The sequence below is a fragment of the Notothenia rossii genome, assembly GCF_949606895.1.
Source record: "Notothenia rossii genome assembly, chromosome: 5".
NCBI lineage: Eukaryota > Metazoa > Chordata > Actinopteri > Perciformes > Nototheniidae > Notothenia > Notothenia rossii.
This window is the reverse complement of record NC_136903.1, coordinates 80,080,504-80,105,355: the sequence shown is the minus strand read 5'-3', so window position 1 is coordinate 80,105,355 and position 24,852 is coordinate 80,080,504. Positions and strand designations below refer to the sequence as shown.

The window sequence follows — 24,852 nt, the reverse complement described above, 5'->3', positions numbered from 1 at the left end:
TTGTGGTTATTTACTGGTTGAATAGAAACAACAGTCAGTGTCATATTATGTAAACTACACTAATGTTGTGATGCTTTGTGTGTCCAACACAGGAAGATAAATCACAGATGAGGTGTGGTCGTAAGACTGGCATGTGGGGGACAACAGGGAGTCTGACACCACTTTATTTTACATGTGAGTGAGCACAGCCTGTGTGCACTGTGCATGTTGTATGCATTTGTTTTTCCTTGCATACTGTGATGGTTATTTAGGGCGTGGTAGCTTTCTACATCCCAGCTTTCTTTGATTGTTGAGAGGTTTTGCTGGATGGGCTCTAAAAATCAAGACTTAATCTAGCCACCCATTTCAAGGTTTGTTTTTTATCCAAGTACATTCACCTACAAGTTTTAAGATATAAGCTAGGATAAACAGGACTTTACGTACAATTTAGAAACTGATGTGACTACACTTTTTAGACAATCAGGAAACAATATTAATAATTTTCTTTCTATGAATTGAAAACCTGTACCTGGCAGAAAGCAGGTGGCAATCAGGTGTTTTTAAATCAAAGCTGCGGGGCTACTTTGGATTAGATTTAATTAAAGGATTGTAACTTTAACATGAGGTTGACTCCCTTGCAGCTGAAAACTAATATTTACTGCGTAACAAAAAGCACATCTCTATGTCTCAGTTTGTCGTCTTACTTGCGTTGGGGAAGCTGGTCGCTCAGAGACTGCTGCGTTGCCCTTAGGTAGCTCTGGCGACGAGCGGCGGATTTTGGAGAAGGTTTGGGACTTCCCTCGGAGTCGTCGCTGTCTTCCAGGTCTCCCATGGCCTTCACATAGCTACCACTGCGCATCCGCCGACACGGTATTTCATTGGCACCCCCAGGGCGACCTAAAGTGCTACTACAATCACCCTACAGACAGAATAAAGCGGATACAGTTAGTCTTTCTTTTCATTCCTAATTAACGCTCTAAAAGCAAGTATATTGTGTTTGTATTTTTAACGTACACCTGTAAATAGGTCTTCGTAATAATAAAATCCTTCCGGAATCTAACTTTTAACTAGCACTACATTCCCTTTAGGCCTACTCACCCTTCGTCCAACCTGCAGATAGTTGCAGTTCATTTCAGGTTGGTAGGATCTGGACTTGAGCATGGATCTGTCCAGAGTAGCAGAGCCTTTCTGGATCATCGGTCTCGGCTGGCCCATGGTCAGTGTGGACCAGGACCCTCCTTTCATGTAGTCATTATCATTTATTGCCATTCTTCCTGCTCCACCTAGTCCACCACCTCCTCCGCCCCCAGGCCCAGTGTGTGCCTGATACTTCATGTCATTGCTGCTTTTAGAGGAGCTGATAGTGTTGTATCCACTTTGGATGTATCTGGACTGGCCCCCATGACTGTCATGTCCAGGTGGACGCCCCATTGTCATCATGGCCATGGTGTTATGATAACTGCTCAAATCGCTGCTGTCCAAATCATCTGAGCTCCAATAGCCTGACATGTTGGAGCGTGGTCTTCGTTTGGCCTCTGATTTTGTACCCCGATCTTTACTTTTAGATCTTCGATTCTTTTTCTCTCCGTCTTCGGTGCTAGACGAGCCTCCACCGCTGCCAGTGGAGCGTCCATTGACATTTCCTTTCATGTTTTGGCTCTCCAGCGACTGGGACTTTGCAAAGAGCTTCTGCACTGAGTGCAGCATGTAGCGGATGCGACCAGGACTGTCTGTTTGCTGCTTGGTGGCAGCAACAGCTGACGTTCTGTGAAACTGCAATGTGCTGAACCCGTCACGACCTCCAGGTAGCTGCTTATCAAACTCCATCAAACTGGATGGTGCCTGGTTCTTTGTCATGTGATGTGATATTGTTGCTGAACCGCTCGTAATCATAGGTGTTCGTCCACTGAGCCCTGCCATGCCCATGCCCATGCCCATACCCGGTCCCAATGACATGGAGGTGCCCATGGTCCCTGTGCTAATCCCCCCGATGCTGTCTCCAGGTGGGGAGAAGTCAGACTGGTCGTAGGAGTTGTAGTGAATCCTGGGGAAGGTGCTGCTGTTAGACAGCTGGTTGTTAAGTGGCAGCATGCACTCTGGTGGAAGGGAGCCTTGGTTGGCTGAAGGATAGAGGTGAGGGTCCATGGTGCCGTAGTGGTCCATTGTGGGGCTCAGCAGGTAAGGGCTGCGTGGGATGGTGCAGGTCTTGTGAGAGTAGAGGGCCTCTGGATGACCGGAGGGAGGCTCACAGGATTCGGACAGGTGTCTGTTACGGTTGGTCCCCAACCCTTTCATAGTGGCGAGGAGGTCCGACCTTCTAAAAGACCCCCGGGACTACTAAAGATGGCTGATGACCTTGAAGGTGATTCCTAGAAAACAGAGAAGCACAGGACAAAAGAGTGAAGAGGTTTAAAAATGGTTAGTATAGTGTACAAAACACAGAGACACATTAACTCAACAGCTCCTATCAGCTCAGCCACACAAACATGCCCACTTGTGTGCAAAACCAGAATACAAACAGGCGAGCTGTGAGGAAAATACTATGCAGTGATTGAGCCAGCTCTCCGCTGCCTCCCACAGAGAACATCTGTGTTCAAATGTTGGAAATGGATGGAAAAACAATGCGTGGGACAATGACGAGCTGTAGCCAGTGAGCCAGGGCATAAATTATGGGAGAAATAACAATTGCTGGCTGTCAGTAAAATCCACACCTCCACAGTTATGTGGCACTACACTATATGCCATATACAGTAAACAAATATCTCTTTTAGGTCTAATGAAATTCTAAAAAAATAAGATTAAAATTATATTTATTTAAACAGCCCAACAACTCGACTTTTGCAAGATATTGTTTGCCCTTTTATAAGAATAAATAAAAAAAGTCTAAAGATTATACCTGCTGCCTGTCCATCCAACAGGTTAGTTGTGATACAGCCACATATTTGGGAGAACCCTTTCTATCGGAAATATTTCTCTGCCCATTATTCCATCTGTTTCTCTCTCTCCCTCCACTCGCCATTCACTCTCCTCTCCCACCTCCCTGGCACTGGTCACTGAGCTCCTGTCCTATGTTTGCATGGTGAGCCAAGGATGGCGGGCAGACTGTCATAGTGAAACCAGTAAAGAGGATTTGACCAGCAGGGGGTGGGTTGCAGAAGTTGGCAGTGACACCTCTTTGTTGTACTAGTCAGGCTGTGCGATGCCCTGCCTTGGCAAGGTGCCAAAGAGGGTACTTCATGTATGGAAATGATAGAGGATGAAAGCGAAGGTGAGAGAGACTTTTGTGGTATGTATACATTCACAGGTATAATTATGAGTGGCTCCATATCCAATGTGGAATAATTAGCAACAGACAATTTCATTTATCTCTATAAGAATGCCAGGGAGCTGCCATTTAATTAGCACAACTTGGGCTTTAATGCTTATATTTGAAGAAACAACTAGTGTTCAACATATAGTCTGTTTTTAATGAATGAATAAATTATGTTTATCAGTAAATGAAGTGGGTTTTTATCAATCCTATTGCACTTCAGGAGCCCCATTTGTCGAGGAAGATTACATTTTTTAAAGTGGACCTATCATGCTATATTTGAATAATATAGTGTAAGACCATACCTATATAAGGCATATTCATACTTTTTATTTTTCAAACTACCAAAAAGATCATGCATTTTAGCCATTCCTAATTTCGCTCAATTTAACACTGTCTTTTCATGGGCTGATTCTGTGAGAACAGCACCATCTACAGGCCTGGCATATGTACTACAGCGTCTCCAGCGCTTTCGAACGGCAATGTCCGTGGTTGTCTCCTCCTGATTGGTGGAGTTGGCCCAATAGCCGTAGCGCCACTTCTGTGACGTCATAGAAGTGTTCAAATCTGGATCAGTCTGTATCAGATCCGTTGCAGCCCCTTTTTAAGATATTTGGGTATGGGGGGAAATAGAGAGGGTTGTGTTTTCTGACACTTGGTGAGTTCCCTGGAACACCGGGGACACATATTCATGTAGAAAAGACGTACAAAAGTGCATTTTGCATGATAGGTCACCTTTAAGGTCGGATCAAAACTCAAAACGTATGCTTGCTGACGTAGTTTAGTGAATACAGAGTAAAAGATAACTGTTTTGTTGTTGACAGGTTATGTTAAATCTCAGATATATATCACTCATTACTACAGCATGTGGACCTCATGAGGAATAATGTAGGGCCCTTTACTGTTTGTCTGAGCACTCACCAATGTTTCTTAAATCCATTCGTCATGTAATATGGGTGTTGGCAGCAGCAGCTGAACGACAGCCTGTCAGCCGCGGATCGTAACTCAAATGTCTTTTATTCAGATTCATTGCATCACATGTTGGATATTTAATATAGTTATACCATACTTTTCTATCAAATTACATTTCCTCAAGATTGATACATGTTATTTGTAGTGAGTGATAGCATTAAGTAGGCCTGTATTAGATTCAGATTGAACAGGAAAGAAAGATGAATGATATATGTTGTCATCGCAGTCGCTGCAGAGTTCCAGCAGATGTGAAGAAAACTAATAAAGTGGTTAAAAACTCAATCCCAGCCTCAGCATGCTACATTTCTTCACAATTCAGAGGAAGTCAGCTATAGGCAGGCCAATGACATTTTAATTGTATACATTTATAGCTGCTTCGAACACGTTTACTGTTTGTTTGGTGTCCTGTGGTCCTGGAGTCTAGCCAGGTACTCTAATGCATACTCCCACTGCAAAAACAAAAGATGAACTACAGATCAACAGAAACGGGACAGTATTTCCAATTTTTTTTTCATAAATCTATGTTCCCTGTTGAGAAAAGCCAATTGAACTGCCCAACTAGCAGTTAATGGCTTTCAAAAAGTTTCGAGTCAAACACTAGTCTCCAGACCCCAAAGACTGTAATATCTCACCCTGGCCCATCTCAAAAAGTAAAAACGAAGTCTGCATTGTACAGCTTCAGAAACACCCTTGAATCTACAGAAAAAATACGTTTTGTTAACAGGTTAGACCTTTGCTTTATATTTGCTCTTTGCTTTGCTCAGTGCCCACCTTTAGAAAATGAGATAATTGCAGTATGCTGCCAGACAAACGATAAGTGATGTTGAAAAGCAGCTCCATCACAAGATCACACTTAATTCCCAGCATAATGTAGGTTTATTGTGATCCACTGTTTCAAAGAAGGCATTGAAATGAAGTGTGTGGTACCTTGCCTTGACATAAAGTGCACACATACATTACTTCATCACACTTCTAGCAATTTAAACACAAAAAAATCTGCATATAATTTATAAGCTTGGCTTTCATACCACCATTATTAGCACGCTGCAGGCACAGACTCATTTAGTGTCATTAACAGAGCCTCTCTGAGTGCCATCTCTGCAGATAGGGTCAAATCCTCTAAATCCTTTTACACCACATTAGCTAACTGCCTCATATCCTGTCGTGACACGCCACTCAGCTGAGCTTAGCATACCCTCTTCAATGTGTCAACCAGTACGCCTCGAATGACAGTGATACCTGTATTATTAAGGGAGGCAGGGTTATATACACTGCCAATCAAAAGTTCTGAACACATAACAGCATACTTGGGTTAATGCTCAATAATTGTAGATAATTATACTCTCAAAAAAAGAAAACACATAACGCAGGTATAAAGGAAAGGACAAATATGTCATGACCCACACATGGTCTAGATTTATAATTAGATATTTGTAGCAGAAAATATACTCTATACTTGTTCTATATATTTTTTCTATATCATATCAAGTGCACTTTCTTTAATAAATCACTGACTATGAGCTAAATAATATGCTGGTTCATATGTCGTTAGAAAAATGTGATTTTGTTATAGTGCCCTCAAATCGTGTTATATAATGACAAATTTGCAGCGTACTAGCTAGTCTGATATCAGCTTTTTCAAGAAGTTTAGAGTAAAACATTTCCTTCTTAATACAAATAGTGATTAATATGACAGCTTGAGCCTACCAGGACTGAACATGCTTCTAAGTGTTGCAGGTAATAGGGTTTTCATTAAGCAGGTGGAAAAAAGTGTGAAAGTCAAGGCTGGCAGGCAGCTAACATTTATGTATCACATAAAGCCACTTATATCAGTAGTTCAAATACAAACCTCGTACAGTTTCATTTCAAAGGATCATAATAGAGGTCAAGAGACTTGTTGACCCTGAGAGATGAAAGGTATAATAACCGAGGTCAAGCGTTCATTAGCTCCAACAGACAAGTGCACCTCACGTCCGTGTGTACAGTATAGTTTCAAAGTGAACAGTGCACACAAGAATGTTAATGTGTGTCTGTGTTTGAGTTTTTTTTTTTACACCCTGCTTGAAGCGTCTGGTGGTAGGATCTCCCTGCCTTGTGCACTGGGGAGCTGCCATCTGCTCCTTCAGTGGGATAAAGGGGCGTTTGGCACCAACTCATGAGTCATGACCTTACTCATTCTCAGAGCCACCACAACCTCGGAGCCGGAGGCAGTTGGTGCTGCTGGCCACCAGAGGGCGATCACACTCAGTATAAGGGGTTTCACTGATGTTTTCATACAGCATGTGGGGATGTTGCAGGGATTTACTTGTTCAACTAAAGACAGAATTATGTGTAAGGCACAGAGGGAAAGAAAGCTATTAGTGATGAATATGAATTTGAGGATGTCAAATGTTTCGACATTGATAATAACAAATCACCACTGGCTGGCAGAGAACTCTCTGCTCCAGTTTCTTGGACTTAAAATCACACTGTACATTTTACATTTATTTTATTCAGTTTAATATGTAACATTCCATATCTCACATAATTATGTATATATAATAACTTGCTTTATATCTTGTTATCGTTAATTTGTAAATTCAACATTTTATTTTCAACATATTTTCTTGTTTATTTCTAGTCTTTTCATTTTGATTGTACAATGCCATGTCTTTTTATACTGCTGCAACACAAACATTTCCCAAATTGAGATCACTAAAGTACTATCTTATCTTATCTTAAAGCCAAGAAAGTCTTAGATTCAAACCTTTTACATTAGTCTAGATGTTTTAAGGGATCCCGAGATGATAAAAGAGATCTGCTAAACACATTTGTTTTAATTTGTTAACTATCTTGCGTTCGCTTTTATCCTGGTTAGATGTAAATGTACTTCATGCTTATACTCAAGTGAAGTACAACTTAACCTAGATATTGTATTTAAGTACAGGACACAGGAGTAAAATAGCTTCTGTTTACCATTGCTTATCTGTCAATAAAACAGCGCTGGTAAAATCGATTGAAAGGAATGTAACAAAATGTTAAATAGCAGAAAAAAACAATACAATAGTTCGAAACCTTAATGGGGACCTTCACATCTGATTGATATATTATTTTAGTTAGGCCTCTATTCACTCCTGTTTGTCAATATTGATAGTGATAAAAACATTACATGAGAATTTAGTCAGCTTATATTTATTTGGTAAACACACTTCCTGCCATGAAATAGTTCTCCTTACTGAAAGACTAGGTGAAAATCTGTACCAAATATTTTCCTTGACAAACTTAAGCTTTTGCCATCCTGGAAAACCTTAAAACGGACTGCTATAGATAATGTCTGTGGGTTGTGTCGTATCATTTGAAATGCCAGATTTTTGGTGTCCGGTTGCCAGTTTCTAGATTGGCAAATCTGTGGGCGGCCAGATTTAGATTAGAGACTGCGCAAAGGACATCATCCCTCATCTGAGCAACACTGTACAGAGAGACAGTTTGTCAGAGCACGGCTCAGTCAGTCAGCCCTGAGCCCATCTGCTCCATCAGCTTACAGCACTGCCCTCGAAGACAGGGGGCAGCTCTGTGTGTGTGTGTGTGTGTGTGTGTGTGTGTGTGTGTGTGTGTGTGTGTGTGTGTGTGTGTGTGTGTGTGTGTCTGAAGCCTGAGTGTGTTACATGTACCAAGGGAAGCGAATGCTTACAGGCTGCCGGTGAGAAGGAAGGCACAGAAGGAAGTGCGTAGGGGGGGGAGAGAAAGCTGTGGAGAGAAAGGTGTGGCGTTTCGACAGCAGTGAAAATGAAAGCAATCTAAAGGGACCGAGATTGTGTGAAAAATGAGTAAACTGTGTAAAACACATATAAAGGCAGAGGAAGATGTGACCAAAAGTGAGGAGAAGTATAGTCGGGAGGAGGAAGAGTTTATAGTTGAAGAGAGCTAATCAGATCAAACTGGAGGAGGAGATGTGTGTCAGTTAGCGAGTGTTCGACGCATGTGTTTATCTCAGAAAAGGTGTGAGGGTGTAAATGAGTGATATTATGTGAGGCATATGCATGTGCAAGAAGATAATTTCCTGCTTTAAAGATTTTGAATTTTCTTAGCTTTGTTTTAAGTTATGAGGACCCATTGAATTGATTGGTCATTTAATACTTTGTCAGTCACTGAATGCCAGCTTGAGTGATTGCCAGCGGAGACACTCAAACAGCCCACTTGTATGTATGTGTGTCACGTCATTATTAATAAATAGCGTGTATGAGTGCGCATGCAAGCGAGTGTGTGAAGCAGGCTAACCTTGCCCTAATTACACTCTGTCTCCTCCATCAGGGCGCTGCTCTGGCCTATTTTCACAGCTATAAATTTACCAGCGCTCCCATCTGTTGTGATAGATGACCCACTCAGTTTAGCCCATCTCTGAAGACTGTGAGCCAGAAAGGATATCAGTTAAAGAGAGTGGCACCACTTCACTGCTTTTGATAGCGATAGAACTTTCCATGTCCTCCTAAACTATTTCTGTGTTTGAAGTATGGTGTAATACTGTTGCCATTTTAGTTTTTTTAAGAATAAGGAAAGCCTGGAATGAAAAAACAGAGAATATATTTAGGAGCTGAACTTGCCACCTTCAGTTTTTAAGATTGAAAAATAGGCAGCTCTTTCTTGCTGTTACAGAGTATTTATGTATTTTGTAGTCCAGATTATCATGAGATGTTAATTGTGGTGAGCGACTCAGAGGCTTAGTATTGACAAGCATCGTTGGTGTCTGTCAGAAGCACTGAAATGTAGGTCTAGTTATATATTTGATATTGTACTGTTCCTATTCTCTAATTTGCCAGGAGGGAAGTAAGTGCAGAACCAAGCGAGGTCAATAAAATGTGAGTGAGATTGTATGAGGTAGGTAAATGTCGGTCAGCAAGATTTTAGTTAGTAGAAACTGGCAGGGGCACAGGAACAATATCTGAACATCTATTATGAACAAAATGTATTTAAGCCATCTAAAAAAATCTGTTTAAATTTATGCTGTATTAAGTAAGTGCTGTTTCTCGTCATCAACATTGAAGCGGTTATCTATGCTCTCTTCAAAACCACCAGATCCCTTTGAAAATACTTTCACCTCACTGAACACAAGTTGTTGCTTTACCACTTCTCCATTGATTAGTACGTCATATTTGTGTGACTTTGGTGAATCAGAAACTAACCCTTTAAAACACCAAGGGCACACAGTAACCATCAAAAAGCTAAGCAATAGAGGCAGGCCAGCAACTCTCATGTTCTGTGAGCTAAAATGATAGTTTTTGTCAAAGGTTTCTGGTGGTTTTGAATAGACCAAGATGGACAAACCACTTCACTTTCCTTTGGTGAAGGACTGCCTGACAGCAAGGCTACGTTCTGAATATAGTCTGGACAGATTTGGGCTTGAATTAGTTTTACTGCTGTCCCCATCCACAACATTGCCTAGCTTCTGTGCAGTAACCACATTTTGCACATTGAAAACATGTTGATTCAAGATTGAGTTATATCTCACTTTATTTCATTATCCAAAAAGTGAACAAACACAGACGCTTTCTAAATGTTTGGACTGTGCCTCGGGTTCCAAAGCCAAGTCAGACTACAAATCAGCGGATAAGAATTCATCTGTAGAAACTGGAGCTAATGTGTGGATTTAAAAAAGACAACAATGGAAAGTGAAAACATTTAATCCTAAAGCCGATATATACATATGATGGTATAAAATGTAGCTTATTCTTTTGACCTTCACCTCTAATCCGTGTGGCATGCATTATCACGGGCCATGTTTCGATATATACCATCCACTCCCACCTCTTTGACCTTGTTTTTATCGCTTTGTGGACAAGCTACTTGGAGTTGTGAAGGCAACTGTGTAAACAACAAAAACACGGCCAGTGTTCAATTGCATTTAGAGGTACTAGTAAATATAACGCTATTGAACAACTTCCCACAGTCACCACTTTCAAATAACTACGTTGTAAAAGAGCTTCGCAACATTTAGAATCAAACAGAAAAGCAGACTTAGATTTACATATGTGGAAGTCAATCCTAATACAATACTCAAATTCCTATAATTCGCTAAAAAGAGTATTTTTTTCTGCTTGTCATACTGCCCATGGAATTATTCCTTCATAACGTGACTTCAATGTAAGAAATTCAAGCACCATAAATACATTATTAAAGTGCAGAAGGAGCTAAAATGAGGCTGCATCAGCCTGAGACAGTCAAATGAAGCGGGTATCTTCCAATGTGTCTGTCTTCTGGGCACGAAATTCCCCCTTTGTATTTCACCAGACAATGTTTTCATACTGAGCCGGGGGAGAGGTAGTGACACAAAGGTAGACATTCTAATAAAAAGAATGTAACTTTGGGAGATACCCTTTTGAGTAGGCAATATGTCAGACAGTTGAAACTTTGTATTAGTTTCAGCCAAACTTTTGAAGGTTTTGCAGAAAATGAGAAATGGTGATTTCCTATTTTTTCTTAAAAAGTAGGGTAATGGCAAAACATTTCTATAATATTAGCATATTAGTATTGTCTTTTGATTGCCTTGAATTGAAGCAATTTTTGCCAGGAAGCAAAAGTTATAACCGATCTGAACCCAATTTTAGAGAGACTCTGACCAGACATGGCCATCGTTACTTTATTTGAGAGTGTATTTTTAGATTGGGAATGACACAGAGATGGGCGTCTCGCTGGGTCGTGCTCACAGTGAGGCTCAGTGGGAGGAGAGGGTTGTGGGCTACAGCTGTGGCCTCTGTCTCTGGATTCAGGGCAAATCAAAAGGACTAATGCAAACAGACATAGAGTGCGCACATTATGCACGCACACTCCCAGACACTTCCATATTTTTATGAATGCACGGGCACCATCAACACGCTCTCACATCCAGACACTCCATATCCATCATCACACAGTAAGGATCTACTTCAAAGGCTAAAAGATTCCGACAATATCTATAATACTGAAGGCACCGCATGCTGAAAAACCTAAAGCAAAAACCTCAGCTTCTCTTTGATATCAAACTTTCGCATCATATCACAGCAGATTCTCCAATGATGTGCTCTGGCAAACAACATGGATAACATCAATGAGCATTATTATTCGATGTTTAAAGCCAAAACCAGCCTTATTAAGAGAGCAAGAACTTAAGTTGACCTCCAGAGTGCAAGACGAAATTAAATGATCGGGTAAGAAGTGGTTTGATGTTTTTCTTTTCTTTTTATCTGAAGTTAACTTTGGTAAGACCTGAACATTTTAATGAAAGCTCTCAAATCTTACTCCTAAGCTTCAGCTCAGTGATGTCCTGTGCTGTCTGTGAGTTGAAGCATTGCATGTGTATGAGCTATGAGCAGTCACCCACTGCTATAAATCCCACCAGGATAAGCCTTAAACCTCTCCCACTTCAAAATGCCCTGGCCTGACACACAATAGCTGGTTCAGTCTAATACATCCACAGAGCCTTGAACTATCTCTCTCTTCAGAGGAAAACAGCAGCGGCAGTCAGGCTTCCTGCTGGGGAAGGAAAAGGTGAAAAGTCACTTCCTGTCGAGATGCGAGGGGTGATTGTGTGATGGGGGGGGGGGGGGCTCTGGACGCCAAGTGGGTCAACACTGCATTCATGCCTCACAATCCCCACCTGACGTCACAATAATACCCTAATGGCCGCCTGTCAACCTGTCAATGGCGCAAGGATGAGCCGTTGCCATGACAACGATCATAAAGCCAGCATCTACTCGCTTTAAATCACGCAGAGCCCTGACATTTAGGAGATGTGAACTACACCCCTCAAATGTTCCCCAAAGTCACATGGACGTATTATGCTGCAGACTCCAATGAGCAGCATGCTTTACAAAGAATATCTATGGGTACTTGTAGGGCTGCGAGAAAGGATCATTTTCACTATAAAATAATCTGCAGATTTTATGGTCTATAAACTAACAGAGAATTGTGAAAAATACCTTGAATTTAAATCCAAAGTCTTTAAAAGTCTAAACACAAAGATATTCACTTTAATATAAATTATCCACATTTTTTGAGAGGCTAAAAAACGCCACCGTTTTTGCATTAAAAATAAGTGCATTGATTAATCGATTATCAAAATAGTGCCATCTTAAGAGCCCCACCCCCTTAATGCAGCTATTTATGTGCACTCATGGAAAGTCTGTGGTCCTGCAGCATTATTCTTGTGGCTGGAGTAATCACCAAACAGTCCTCAGACACCATAAAATACTATTTATGGTGTGATTCTGTTCAGTGTAATTTATGATATCAATATCATGTCAAACCTATAAAGATATCAGCTTTCTATGCTCACGCTCAGTCTTTTGATATTAAAAAACCCTTAGAGGTGCTTATAACTCACTCCTTGGGAAAGCTTGATAACATTGTAATGTTTCTTCTCTTATTAAATCTGTAAAAGCACTGGGTGTAAGCACCTGGCCGTGATGCGAGATAAATATTGCTGAGCGTCAAGTCTTTTCCCATTGTGGGAAATCTCTCTCTCTCTCTCTCTCTCTCTCTCTCTCTCTCTCTCTCTCTCTCTCTCTCTCTCTCTCTCTCTCTCTCTCTCTCTCTCTCTCTCTCTCTCTCTCTCTCTCTCTCTCTCTCTCTCTCTCTCTCTCTCTCTCTCTCTCTCTCTCTCTCTCTCTCTCATAGCAACATTTTTTTAATTGTCACAGCCGTAAATAATGAACAAAAGCGGTGTTGTTTGAGTGGTTTCAAAGTGTGTTTTATAAATTAGAGGCTGTTTCACTAGGTCTTCCTAAATCAACTTCCATCCTACTGAGGTTTAAATATCACCACTGAGACTCATTATCTTGTTAAACTGCACAGAATCAGGCAATGTGGATGTTCTTTGCTGATGGGACTATTGAGTCGGAGAGGATGTTGACCTTGACATAGTAAAACATTACTTTGATTCTTTTTTCTACAAATGTTATCACAGCGTGAGTGGGCTGTGTGCTTTGTCCTGATTTATTAGAACACATTTTTCCTCGGCTGTGACTCATCTCTGGAAACAAAATATATATATCTTTGCTTTTTAAGCATCATAAATAAAAAGAGCTAGAAGGAGTGTTGCATGCAGCAAAATGAATATGAGGAAGTAATTCAGTATTTAGGATACCCAGCTTATGTTCTATGTGTAGGATGGTAAGAGCACTTTGATGCCGCCTAAAAAGCCTTTCCAAGCCTTCCTCTTACTGTCTCCACTCATAAGAGGCTTTTTAATAACATAGGATTTATTATGCAAGTGTGCAAAGAGACGAGTGAGTAAGGAGAGAAGAGACAAAATAAGTTGTACACTGTGATTCAGGAAAATAGCCACAGTCTGTCTCTTTGTGTGCAGACGGCCAGGAGAGACAGACTGTGGCACAGCTCTCCTTCTTATTCTCATTCACAGAGCGCGCTCAGCTTTGATCGCAGTGTTTCAATATTGTGGCCGTATCCTTTCTGTCGTTCCTTTTTGCAAAGAGATCATTGATCTGATTATCCCCTGGCAAATGCAACGTGTCTCACTTTGACCTAAAAAGGAAAGCAGGAATTAATCCACCGTAGAGAAAGTGTTTGCGGTTACTGTACAAAAGCGGGTGTCAAACGCAACCCCCAGCCCCAATTCTAACATCTATAGCATGGCCCATTGTGAATGCGATGTCAGCTACACCCTCTCATCCTCCACCCAAGGGAGACTACCATCAGGGGCCTTGAGAGGAAGCCCGTGATTGGAGCTTCCTGTTATCTCCTAACCACAGCAACACCTCTGGCAGGCCCCCCTGTTTCTGAAAAAAACTGGCAATATGTGTGAAAATATGTGTGTCTGCTTAGGTGTACATGTGCCTGTGTGTGTGTGAATGTCAAGTGGTGTATTTGTATGCAAATGCGTGTCTCAGAGTGCATGTGCGTCTGTGTGATATAGGAGGTGTGGATGCAAATATTCGAGAGAAACCATGTGTGTGTGTGTGTGTGTGTGTGTGTGTGTGTGTGTGTGTGTGTGTGTGTGTGTGTGTGTGTGTGTGTGTGTGTGTGTGTGTGTGTGTGTGTGTCAAAGAATGAAGGGTTGTGGCATGACATTGAATAGGTTGCTGCATGTGAGAAGTGGTCATGTTTGTGTAGTTATAATCCTTAAATTGGATTTGGTGCAGTACTGTGAGATTTCACATCTAATAAAGTGGCAGAATGGAGTAGAAGCCATATATATATATAAGCACTCCATACTAGCAGTTCCACATGTTTATGGCTGGGATTTATACAGCTTGTGCTCAGTGATATTAAGTATGACGATAACACAATGACCAAGCGTGTGTAAACTACTATACTCATGTTTCCTCTATGCTTTTACTGTAATGACATTATTCCAATGAAGAATTATATCAAGCCAAGATAAAAAAATCTCCATCTTCCCAAGTCATTTAATATCATATAAATCAAAAATCCAGTGAAAGAAATATGCCAGTCTTGGAAAAACAGTTCAACCTGTTCCATTAATGTATAAACAACTCATAAGCTTAAAAGCTTCACTACTAAAACGTTTTATTTCAACAATGGATGAATTTAGCTGCTTAAAAGTCAGATATTTTCCTATCAGGTTGGAAACTGTGGTACAGTAAATACTATGCATTTGATTGAGTTGGTCACAAACTCCTGACGACGTTGATGTTGCTCTTTGTCAATAGAATTTGTGAAAATAGGAAACTGATGTGACATACTCACCATATCAAATACATAAAATGAGTACGTCATGTGTAAAAGATGTGATTTCACTATACAATTCCTGTAAACTTGTTCCTCACATGTCAATCTTATCCACTGTGCTTCTCTGAAAGCTGCAGCTTCTTATCTTGACTGTTACCAGCACTGACCGACCACTCTGCCCTGAGAACTGTTTGAGAGCTACAGCACCAGCAGTAGTTTGTAATACAACTACAGAAGCTTCTGGAAAACAGATGGTACAGATATCCATGGTGCCCTAAAGATGAAACAGAATAACTATTGTGATCTCTTTTTCCTTTAGCGCCACAATGTGGTTGACATTTTTGGTTTTGTTAAATGGAATAAAAATGTCCAAACAATTTCATAGATTGCCATTGAAGTTGGTTTGGACATTCATGTCACCCATTGGATAAAGATGTCAAAACTTCCCCCCGAAATATTCATCTTGTGCCAGCGTTACATCAACATTTCAAACATGACATTCCCATCAGCCCAACCTTGTGTTTAAGCCCGTCACACTGTCCCGAAATTGACACCCGATGGACACACGATTAAGGAAATGTTCAAATTCGGCTCTGATCGTAACAACATCGGGCCATTCGTGAGGGCATCTTAAGCCATCGTATGACCGCCGCTGGAATTTATCAGGCTCCGGCAGCAACTTCAGGAGCGGTGGTAAAATCTTTGGCATGCCGAAGATGGCTTAAGATGCCCTCACGAATGGCCCGATGTTGTTACGATCAGAGCCGAATTTGAACATTTCCTTTATCGTGTGTCCATCTGGTTGTTTTATTGCACAACAAAATCATGTAAACATATTATGTAAATAACCCAATTTTTGTTCTGTGAAGCTAAAAAGGATATAATATATTATTTTGAAGGCGAGGAAGTTGTTGTTGCTATGGAAACACCATGATGGAGAAAACTTAATACCTTCTACATACGGAGAAAGTAAAGAACAAAGTCGGAAAATATCAGTACAGTATCATAATACTTTAACATAATTGTTTGAGTTACTTTCCTTGCAGTTGTATGTCTTAAATGTCTTGTGGGATGGGTGGCGCAGTGGTCTGTGCGTTTGATCATCAGATCAAGGGGGTGTTGGGGAACTCCAGTTTGAAACCCGCTCCCGCCCCACTGCTTCAGGCCGTTGTGTCCTTGGGCAAGACACTTCACCCGAATTTGCTCCTGTGGGTATTGTCCACAGTACATGTATAATATCAATGTGTAGTACTTGTAAAAGCGCCTCGATGACTTTGAGGTGTGAAGATGGGCGGTGTGGCGCAGTGCATTGATCAAGGGGGTGAAACCCGCCGCTGCTGCGTCTGTAAAGCCGTTGTGTCGTTGGGCAAGACACTTCACCTGAATTGTCCACAGTAGATGACCATTACATGTATGTATGATCTGTATATGTAATGTGTATTTGTAAAGCGCTTTGAGTCATTGATAAAGTGCTATAATAAATATAAGAATTATTATTATTATTATGATGTAAATGTTGCCTTTGTGTGTGGTTCGGGGCCATCTTCGTGCAAAATTCACAATTCCATATTCGTGTGTCCATCGGGTGTCAATTTCGGGACAGTGTGACAGGGGCTTTAGGGATAATTTGCACTTGTTAAATGCTAATCTTAGAGGGTTAATATGGTAGACATTACACTCTGACATTAACATTTAGCTGAACGTAGCGCTGCATAAAGCCTCGCAGAGCTGCTAGCATGGCTGTAGACTTAGTTTGGTTACAACTCATTTTTTTAATCTGTTGATACTAGTTGATTTTCATTTATTGTGCACTTGCTTTTCTTGATTTTTTTCTATACTTCTTATAAAAAGCCATTGTAATGTTGCAGTTTTTTTTTGTTTGTTAGAAAAACGTGTTTCTTGGCTTATACACACAAATGAGTAAAACGGCATAGTGCAATATTTCTGGCAGTAAAGCAAGCACCAGTTGTAAATTCTTGGCGTGTCTCTCCTACATGAGACTTCACCTGGAACCTGCTAATATCACATATGCTAGATATGGCCAGTGGTCCATTTTGCCTGAACACCTAAGCTAGATAATGTGCAGTGTGTGTGCTGAATTAATGAATATATAATAGACTAGACTCTATCCTCATTAAACATTGGGCAGTGTTTTAATGAAATCCCTGATCAAAGACAAATACACATGCCAAACTACTCAAACACATCCACTCACAAAAAGACACACAACAGTCTAAGATGATAATAGACTAAACACATTGTAGGTGGCCCACATACTGTACACACATTATTTTCAGTTGTGAAATGGACAAAAAGTTGGGCTTCCATTACCATCAATTTCATCTCACCACCTTAACTCACTTAATGTGCAACTAGGCACTAAATAATCCCTTTTCCTCTTGATACTCAAGCACACAGGCAGCTAAGATTAATTGTTACTGTGACTTAAAAATGGTCTGAAGATATGTGTGGTAATTTAGTTAATGGCACTATTTTCCTCACTACTTTCCCTTGCTTCAACAGTACTTTATATATCCATATGCCCACAGTGACCTGGAAGCTGGTCAGCTGTGTGTTAATGTGAGTGTGTCTAAAGTATGTGAATATGTATGTCTGCGTCTGGTGACACAAAACAAATATTTATTTCACAATATTTTAAGCTTGTGCTACTGTATAGCTGCAGCCACAGATAAATGGACGTGTGTGCGTGTGTGTGTGTGTGTGTGTGTGTGTGTGTGTGTGTGTGTGTGTGTGTGTGTGTGTGTGTGTGTGTGTGTGTGTGTGTGTGTGTGTGTGTGTGTGTGTGAAAGAATGAAGGGTAGTGGCATGACATTGAATAGGTTGCTGCATGTGAGAAGTGGTCATGTTTGTGTAGTTATAATCCTTAAATTGGATTTGGTGCAGTACTGTGAGATTTCACATCTAATAAAGTGGCAGAATGGAGTAGAAGCCATATATATATATAAGCACTCCATACTAGCAGTTCCACATGTTTATGGCTGGGATTTGTACAGCTTGTGCTCAGTGATATTAAGTATGACGATAACACAATGACCAAGCGTGTGTAAACTACTACACTCATGTTTCCTCCATGCTTTTACTGTAATGACATTATTCCAATGAAGAATTATATCAAGCCAAGATAAAAAAATCTCCATCTTCCCAAGTCATTTAATATCATATAAATCAAAAATCCAGTGAAAGAAATATGCAAGTGTTGGAAGAACGGTTCAACCTGTTCCATTAATGTATAAACAACTCATAAGCTTAAAAGCTTCACTACTAAAACGTTTTATTTCAACAATGGATGAATTTAGCTGCTTAAAAGTCAGATATTTTCCTATCAGGTTGGAAACTGTGGTACAGTAAATACTATGCATTTGATTGAGTTGGTCACAAACTCCTGACGACGTTGATGTTGCTCTTTGTCAATAGAATTTGTGAAAATAGGAAACTGATGTGACACACTCACCATATCAAATACATAAAATGAGTACGTCATGTGTAAAAGATGTGATTTCACTATACAATTCCTGTAAACTTGTTCCTCACATGTCAATCTTATCCACTGTGCTTCTCTGAAAGCTGCAGCTTCTTATCTTGACTGTTACCAGCACTGACCGACCACTCTGCCCTGAGAACTGTTTGAGAGCTACAGCACCAGCAGTAGTTTGTAATACAACTACAGAAGCTTCTGGAAAACTCACTGGAAAGTCTCACATCCTCATGCATTATTAATAGCACAAAGCCTTCCTTGTGCTGGGAATGACAAAACAAAAACCAGAGGTAGCAACTGTGTGGCATAATACTGAAGGGAGGATTGTGTTTGATTTGAATTCCACTAGCTTGTCATGCAGTGAGTCAGCCTTTGATGTTCCGTCAGCGTATTTGCGGGGAATAGCAATTAGATTCTAATAAATGGAGTCGGGGGTGAATCCTGTCCCTGATGGTTAGTGAGGAGCAGAAAGTTAAAGGTTAGGAATCCGAGGCTACGGCTCGGTGCCAGCATGAGTGTTTGTGTACTCAATATTAACTTCTGCTAGGTTTAATTAATTGAAAAGCAACATTACCGGTTGAGTGGTAAGGTCAGGCAAATGACTTACATTGGCAGCTCATTTTTCAGAAGCACCAATCCGAGTAGGAGGAGGTTTTCCTGAAAGAGATATAAGGAAAAATGTGTCAGCGTTTATGCATGTCACTAACCACTACAACCATGTCATGCTTTATTTACTTACAAGAAAAAAAGTGCATCTTTTGGCTAAAGCCACACAGACAGACACACAAAGATGTGATGAGTATGTTTGCCATGCAGCATTGCGAATTGGGTTAAAATGATCAGATTGAGACCCAGTGCTTGAGGGCAGCTTGTGTTCAGGCTCAGGCCAGTGAAGTATCTGCGAGTAGCTCCACCTTGTTGTCTACCTTACTATTCCTTGCCCTAGTTTATCTCTCCCTTCTTCCTCTCCCACACCTTCGAGGGTAGTACACAAGCACTCATCCATATTCCAGTCGCTTTTATAACACTGCAGTGTTCCAGAAACTATTACAATGTTGGATCAGGGCTCTTGTCTGCACACACTCCCCATGAGTCCTGTCTGGTAACACCGCAGAGTCCACACTGAAGAGTTTGATCAGTGCACGTTGTGTATAAGTGTGTGTATGTTGGTGTGCCTTCGGACATCTAAAGTATTTACATGTGTATGCTTCAGTTTATTACGTTATCTCCTTAAGACTAGATGCTTGCTTTAAGTGTACATCATACTCCTGTCAATCACATTTCAAACACTGTCTTTTTATCATGTCCAATGTCAGAGAAGGACTTGAAGCTTCTCGGCAACAACTACATAAGGCCCATACTTTGACAAGAGCCATCTTAAATCCAAAGGGAAAGACTCTGAGGTCATACATCAAACTGCATCCCGCTCTTATTTTGCATTATGGATTCCTCTCCCTCGAATATTCAGTGAGACGCCTTTGTTCATTAGTTTCACAAGCACTCAAATTCACAGCGCCTAGAAAGGTATAACCCTGATATTAATATTAAAACGAGGCATTGTTCAGCGTATTATTGCTGTTTTATTCCTTTACATATTTCCAACTCCCAGCATGAAAACTGTTAGGTATTCTCTTTGATTTTTTGGGGCATTCCTCTGTTGGTAGTCTTTGATGGTGGCACATAAAAAACACACATATTCAGCGGGAAGAAAGCAACGGTATCCACATTGGATCCTGATTTTTACTAAACCACAAAATAGGCTGTTTCTCCTGTCTTCTAAAATGTGTTTTAAGTGCTTGAACGAAGGACCTATGCTGTGATTTTCTAACAGATGTGGACTGTCCATACCAGGTTCCAGGTTGTAAACTGCCGATGGTCATACTAAAAAGGGCCAATGTGAAGTCAAATCTTCATAACTATGGTTTATTAACTATGTTTTCAGGTGTATAGTCTTCACAAGTGTGTCGTAACCTGCATCTAAGAATAATTTCGTTTTTGTTATCTTACAATAAGACTTTCATATATACATAGGGAACGGTTCTTCCACTGACTCCAACATGTTTCAACAGTATCTCCTTCACGCTTTATTTGTTTAAAGGAAGGGTCCTGAAAGATACGATTTCAGTCTTTTAAATAGAGGAGTGAGAGGTATTCAGTTGGATGCAATCTGGAATGTTATGGCGCATTTCCACTGCAGCTGGCAGCCCCGTTTAAGCGTCCTTAATCGTCCTCAAGCGGCCATATAGCGTAGCACCGGCGAACGGGTACTTTTTCCCTCTTTTCCGGCCCCATAAAATCGTGGTTCTATCAGGCCAGGGCTGAACTAGTGACGTCAACACTCTCGACTGCTGATTGGTCAGAGAGAATCGACACAAGATCGCGCGCGAGATCATCCCTAGCGTCACATATATATCTAGAAGCAAGCTTGCAGCATTTTTATACACAGCATTTTTGTAAACGGAGGAGCTACAAAAATGGCAACGTCAAAAAAAAGCACACCGTGGTCGACCGAGGAGGTGACGACGTTCCTACATCTCATTGGCCAAAAAAAAGCCGACCGCCCCGCCTACACTGCGTTAGTACCCCAGGTCCTAAACTGTAATGGCAATGCGCCACGGCCTCGGACGGCTAGCGAGGCAGCCCGAGGCCTGAGCGAGGACGCTTAGGACGCTTAAGCGGAGCTACCCCGCTGCAGTGGAAATATGCCAAAGGAACATTTAACAAAGTCTGAACATGTTGACTGAGGAGTTGGGAAATATAAAAGCAGGATGGACTGAAATGAAACCGGGAGACAGGTGGCAAATGTTAAGCTGTCCCTCTGTTTGGCTTTAATATCATGATACTGCCAGATGAAGCGGCTGCCCTTCAGGCAGCTTTAGAGGTCCCTTCAGCCTATTGGCTGAGCGCCCCCGTACTGAACCAACGTCCTGCACCTTCTGGACCAATCCTGTTTTCCGCTGTCGCACAAAGCTTTTCTGATATGTTATTGTCTTCTAAAAGTAATATATATATTAGATGTATGTTTATGATCTGTTTTTTTATTTATTGTTGGTTGTATCGTTGACCTTGTTTAAGTATCATAACTTACTCTGCTAATGTCATCCTCATTTTGCAGAAGGTTTTCTTCTCTTTCTTTTATTCAGTCATACATGCAAGGTTTAAAAAAAATAAAAAATGTTTTGTTGCTTTTGGTGTTGTGAATACGAGAAATAAGTAAAACATTTTAAAACAGTTTGCCACCGTGGTTAGCTTTGACTTTTGGGATAGAATCAGCAAACACACTACTCAAAAGTGCTGTGACCTTTTGCACTAAAATGTCAAGAAAAACTGCACGCACACACACCCGCACCGCTTCACAGTGTTAAAGGTCGTCTCATATTAGATACAAGAAGAAGAATGACAAGAACAAGAGCAAAATCCACCTGTTAGTTATTATTATTATGAATAAAATCAATTGTAGAGAATCAAAGTGTTTTTTTTAAAGAAATTGACTGCAAGTGTATAATTAAAAGTGGTGAGTGATAATGGGTGAACCAATTCTCCATAACTTTATCCACGTACAGCTGGAGCCACATAAGAAGGCCATTAGGTTTCCTAACACTTCCTGGGAGAAACATTTCAAAGCACAGATGAATTTGAAGAAGAAAAAACAAAGAACACTTTATGGAGTTTTAAGGACTGACTGATTCGGGAACAGGAATTCAGCCAAACCACTCTTCTCCCACTTCATCGCACACTGGAGATTGGAAGGACTAATGTCAAACTGCACATCAGGGCACCAGGTTTGTATTGGCAGAGTAAGATAAATACAAAATGAGATTGATTGGGCCCTTCATTTAGGAAATGCATTATAAATATCTGTTCATTGGCTGTGCAAAATCTCTCTCAACGATGGAAATTGGCTCCAATTGAGAAACAATTACATTTGATTAGATGTTTCGGATTTTCCATCTGCATTGATTGCATTGATGATTCCTTTATACTGCAGCAAATGTCGCAGAGCCGGGCAAACCTAGTTTAGAATACAAAACAATATTAAGCAAACATTTCTGCTTGTATTGTTTTTGGATGGATTTCTGTCAAATGTGTAGAGTCTTAGACTTCCTAATTCTTTATTTTAGTTCTTTTTAGCTTATCACTTACAGGTCTATTTCACAAGGACATGTTAAATACAAACTAATGTGTTAATTATTATGAATTAACACATCTGGTCGGCTGTTATGTCAATGTAACCGGATGATGAAAGTTATATTCAGTTACTTTCTCTTTTGAAAACTTGTTCTGAATGTCATCTATTTCTAGTCTGTCATTTATTACTTCATTACTATCTGAGTAGTAATCTGATTACTGGTTCTCTTCTGAGAGATGAAACAACATATGATTGTTAAACTACCTAATTATTTTTGGACCAATTCCAAAATGCAGTGATGCGAGCCAGAGTTGTGTAATTATTCAGCTTTGTTGTCACTTCTTAACCATGACACCCAATTACTGCAGGACCTGAAGGTCTCTATGTCTGGGTTTATCAAGCAAAACATTGATTATTCAAATGCTGTAACTAAAGTATGGAAATTTAAAACAGTTACATAAACGTTAAAAAAAACCCTCATCTAACTAAGGCTGGTGAAAAAGGCCAACAGACAGTCCTTCAGAAATCTGTTGGGACATTTCGTGAAGATAAGGATGAGAACTGCTCCTACTTATGCAATTTGTAGTATTCAGTGAGCAGATGGGAGGAAACTTAAGTGTGACTGAGGAGGAAAACCACAAGTGAGGCAGCGTGACAACGCTTTTGGAAAGAATCACACTTTCATTCCAAAAATCTCTGCATGTTATAATTATGCTAATGACTCAGTAGCTGGCAGCGGAAATGGCAGCTGGATTAAATGTGGTCACTGCAATAATGGAAGCTGTGTGTGTGTGTGTGTGTGTGTGTGTGTGTGTGTGTGTGTGTGTGTGTGTGTGTGTGTGTGTGTGTGTGTGTGTGTGTGTGTGTGTGTGTGTGTGTGTGTGTGTGTGTGCAAAATGTATGACAACACAAATTATCATTACAGAATGTTCAGTTATTCATGTTAATTAAAAACATATTTTTGAATGCCCTCAATTGTAAACAGGGACTCAAAGTAACATCTGTCAACTGTGGCAGATGTCCCCAAAAAAGTACATTTGTAATTTAAAGTTTTAATGAAAAGATGGTGATCAGAAGAAGATCGTCACAACATATAAAAAAAAATGTTTTTCGACAACATTTAGTCTCTTTCTGTAAAAGCATGTTGCATCTTTGAGTGAACAGGTCCTGCCAATCACAGTGACCTATGACAACAATCTCTCAACAAATAGAACGACGCAGGAACACACAGCAGCACAGATCTGCAGCCAGAGGCAGATGGTAAGTCTTTTTAAATGAATGATTTCAGAGGCAAATCAGAGGCTACAGATTTGTCATCATATGTATACAGCTGGCTTCAGAGGGCAGAGAGGAGATTAATTAGACTTTGAATTATTAAACAAGTTCTGAGATATTTGATGTTAAGTTATACATGCCTTCAAAACCAAGTCTGGTAAAAGTAAGGCATAACCCTTAAGATCAACTTTCTGTTAAACAATATCATATATTGTTTTTCATTATCTTATTTGGTAGTTAAATGTGTATGTTTTCTGGGAACTACTAACTACTTCCACTTTTGAAATCACAGAACTCCTCAGCTCTGTAGCGGATCAGCCTACTTTTGTTCTTTGAACTTCTTCCTCGCTCTGAACAAGGGGGTGGAGTACAGAGAGAGGGAGAGAAGGAGCTGAACAAAATGTACTCCAAAGATGGATCACTGATGTATCCCAAACTCAAGTCAAAGTACCTATAAATAAATAGAAAACCAATACAAATTAATTATAAATAACTTAATTATCAAGGCATCGACACCTCTTTGTAATCTCTGCTAACATTATGTTGAAATAACGCTCTTTTGTCTATTTCAAATGATTAGTTGTACTTTTTGTGGTTGATATTGAACAGGCCACTTCTTTCAACCCCACTACGCAGGGGCGGACTGGCCATTGGGAATACCGGCAGTTTTCCCGGTGGGCCGGTGCTGTGCGACATACTTGTGTGTGTGTGTGTGTGTGTGTGTGTGTGTGTGTGTGTGTGTGTGTGTGTGTGTGTGTGTGTGTGTGTGTGTGTGTGTGTGTGTGTGTGTGTGTGTGTGTTGCTCTAGGCAACTCAAGGGCTCAGGTAATGTGATTACTATATGAATAATTATCCAAAATAACATAAAATGCATAGGTTCTTTTGTTAAGTAACATACTTTCGTCGCCGGCCCGCCGATACATGCCGCGCATTAAGTGGGCCTGTCCGTCAATTAACCCCCGGGCCACTTTTTCCTCCCAGTCCGCCCCTGCCACTACTTCAGTCAACGTTTGCAATTGGTAAACATTA

At 40.5% G+C, this 24,852-nt stretch overlaps 1 protein-coding gene across 9 annotated transcripts in view; it reads right to left on the bottom strand.

Moving 5' to 3' along the window:
• dlgap4b (discs, large homolog-associated protein 4b) overlaps positions 1 to 24,852 on the bottom strand; it is a 104,565-nt gene that overhangs the window by 20,731 nt on the left and 58,982 nt on the right. For 7 of the 9 annotated variants that reach the window (XM_079683449.1, XM_079683442.1, XM_079683448.1 and 4 more), the window contains 3 exons: positions 19,027 to 19,076; positions 1,078 to 2,348; positions 684 to 898 (listed from right to left, as the gene is read on the bottom strand). In XM_079683449.1, coding sequence (XP_079539575.1) covers positions 684 to 898; positions 1,078 to 2,274 — 1,412 coding nt within the window. In that variant the 5' untranslated portion in view covers positions 2,275 to 2,348; positions 19,027 to 19,076. The remainder of the gene's footprint in view (positions 1 to 683; positions 899 to 1,077; positions 2,349 to 19,026; positions 19,077 to 24,852) is intronic. The other 2 variants (XM_079683444.1, XM_079683446.1) reach the window with 1 other exon arrangement.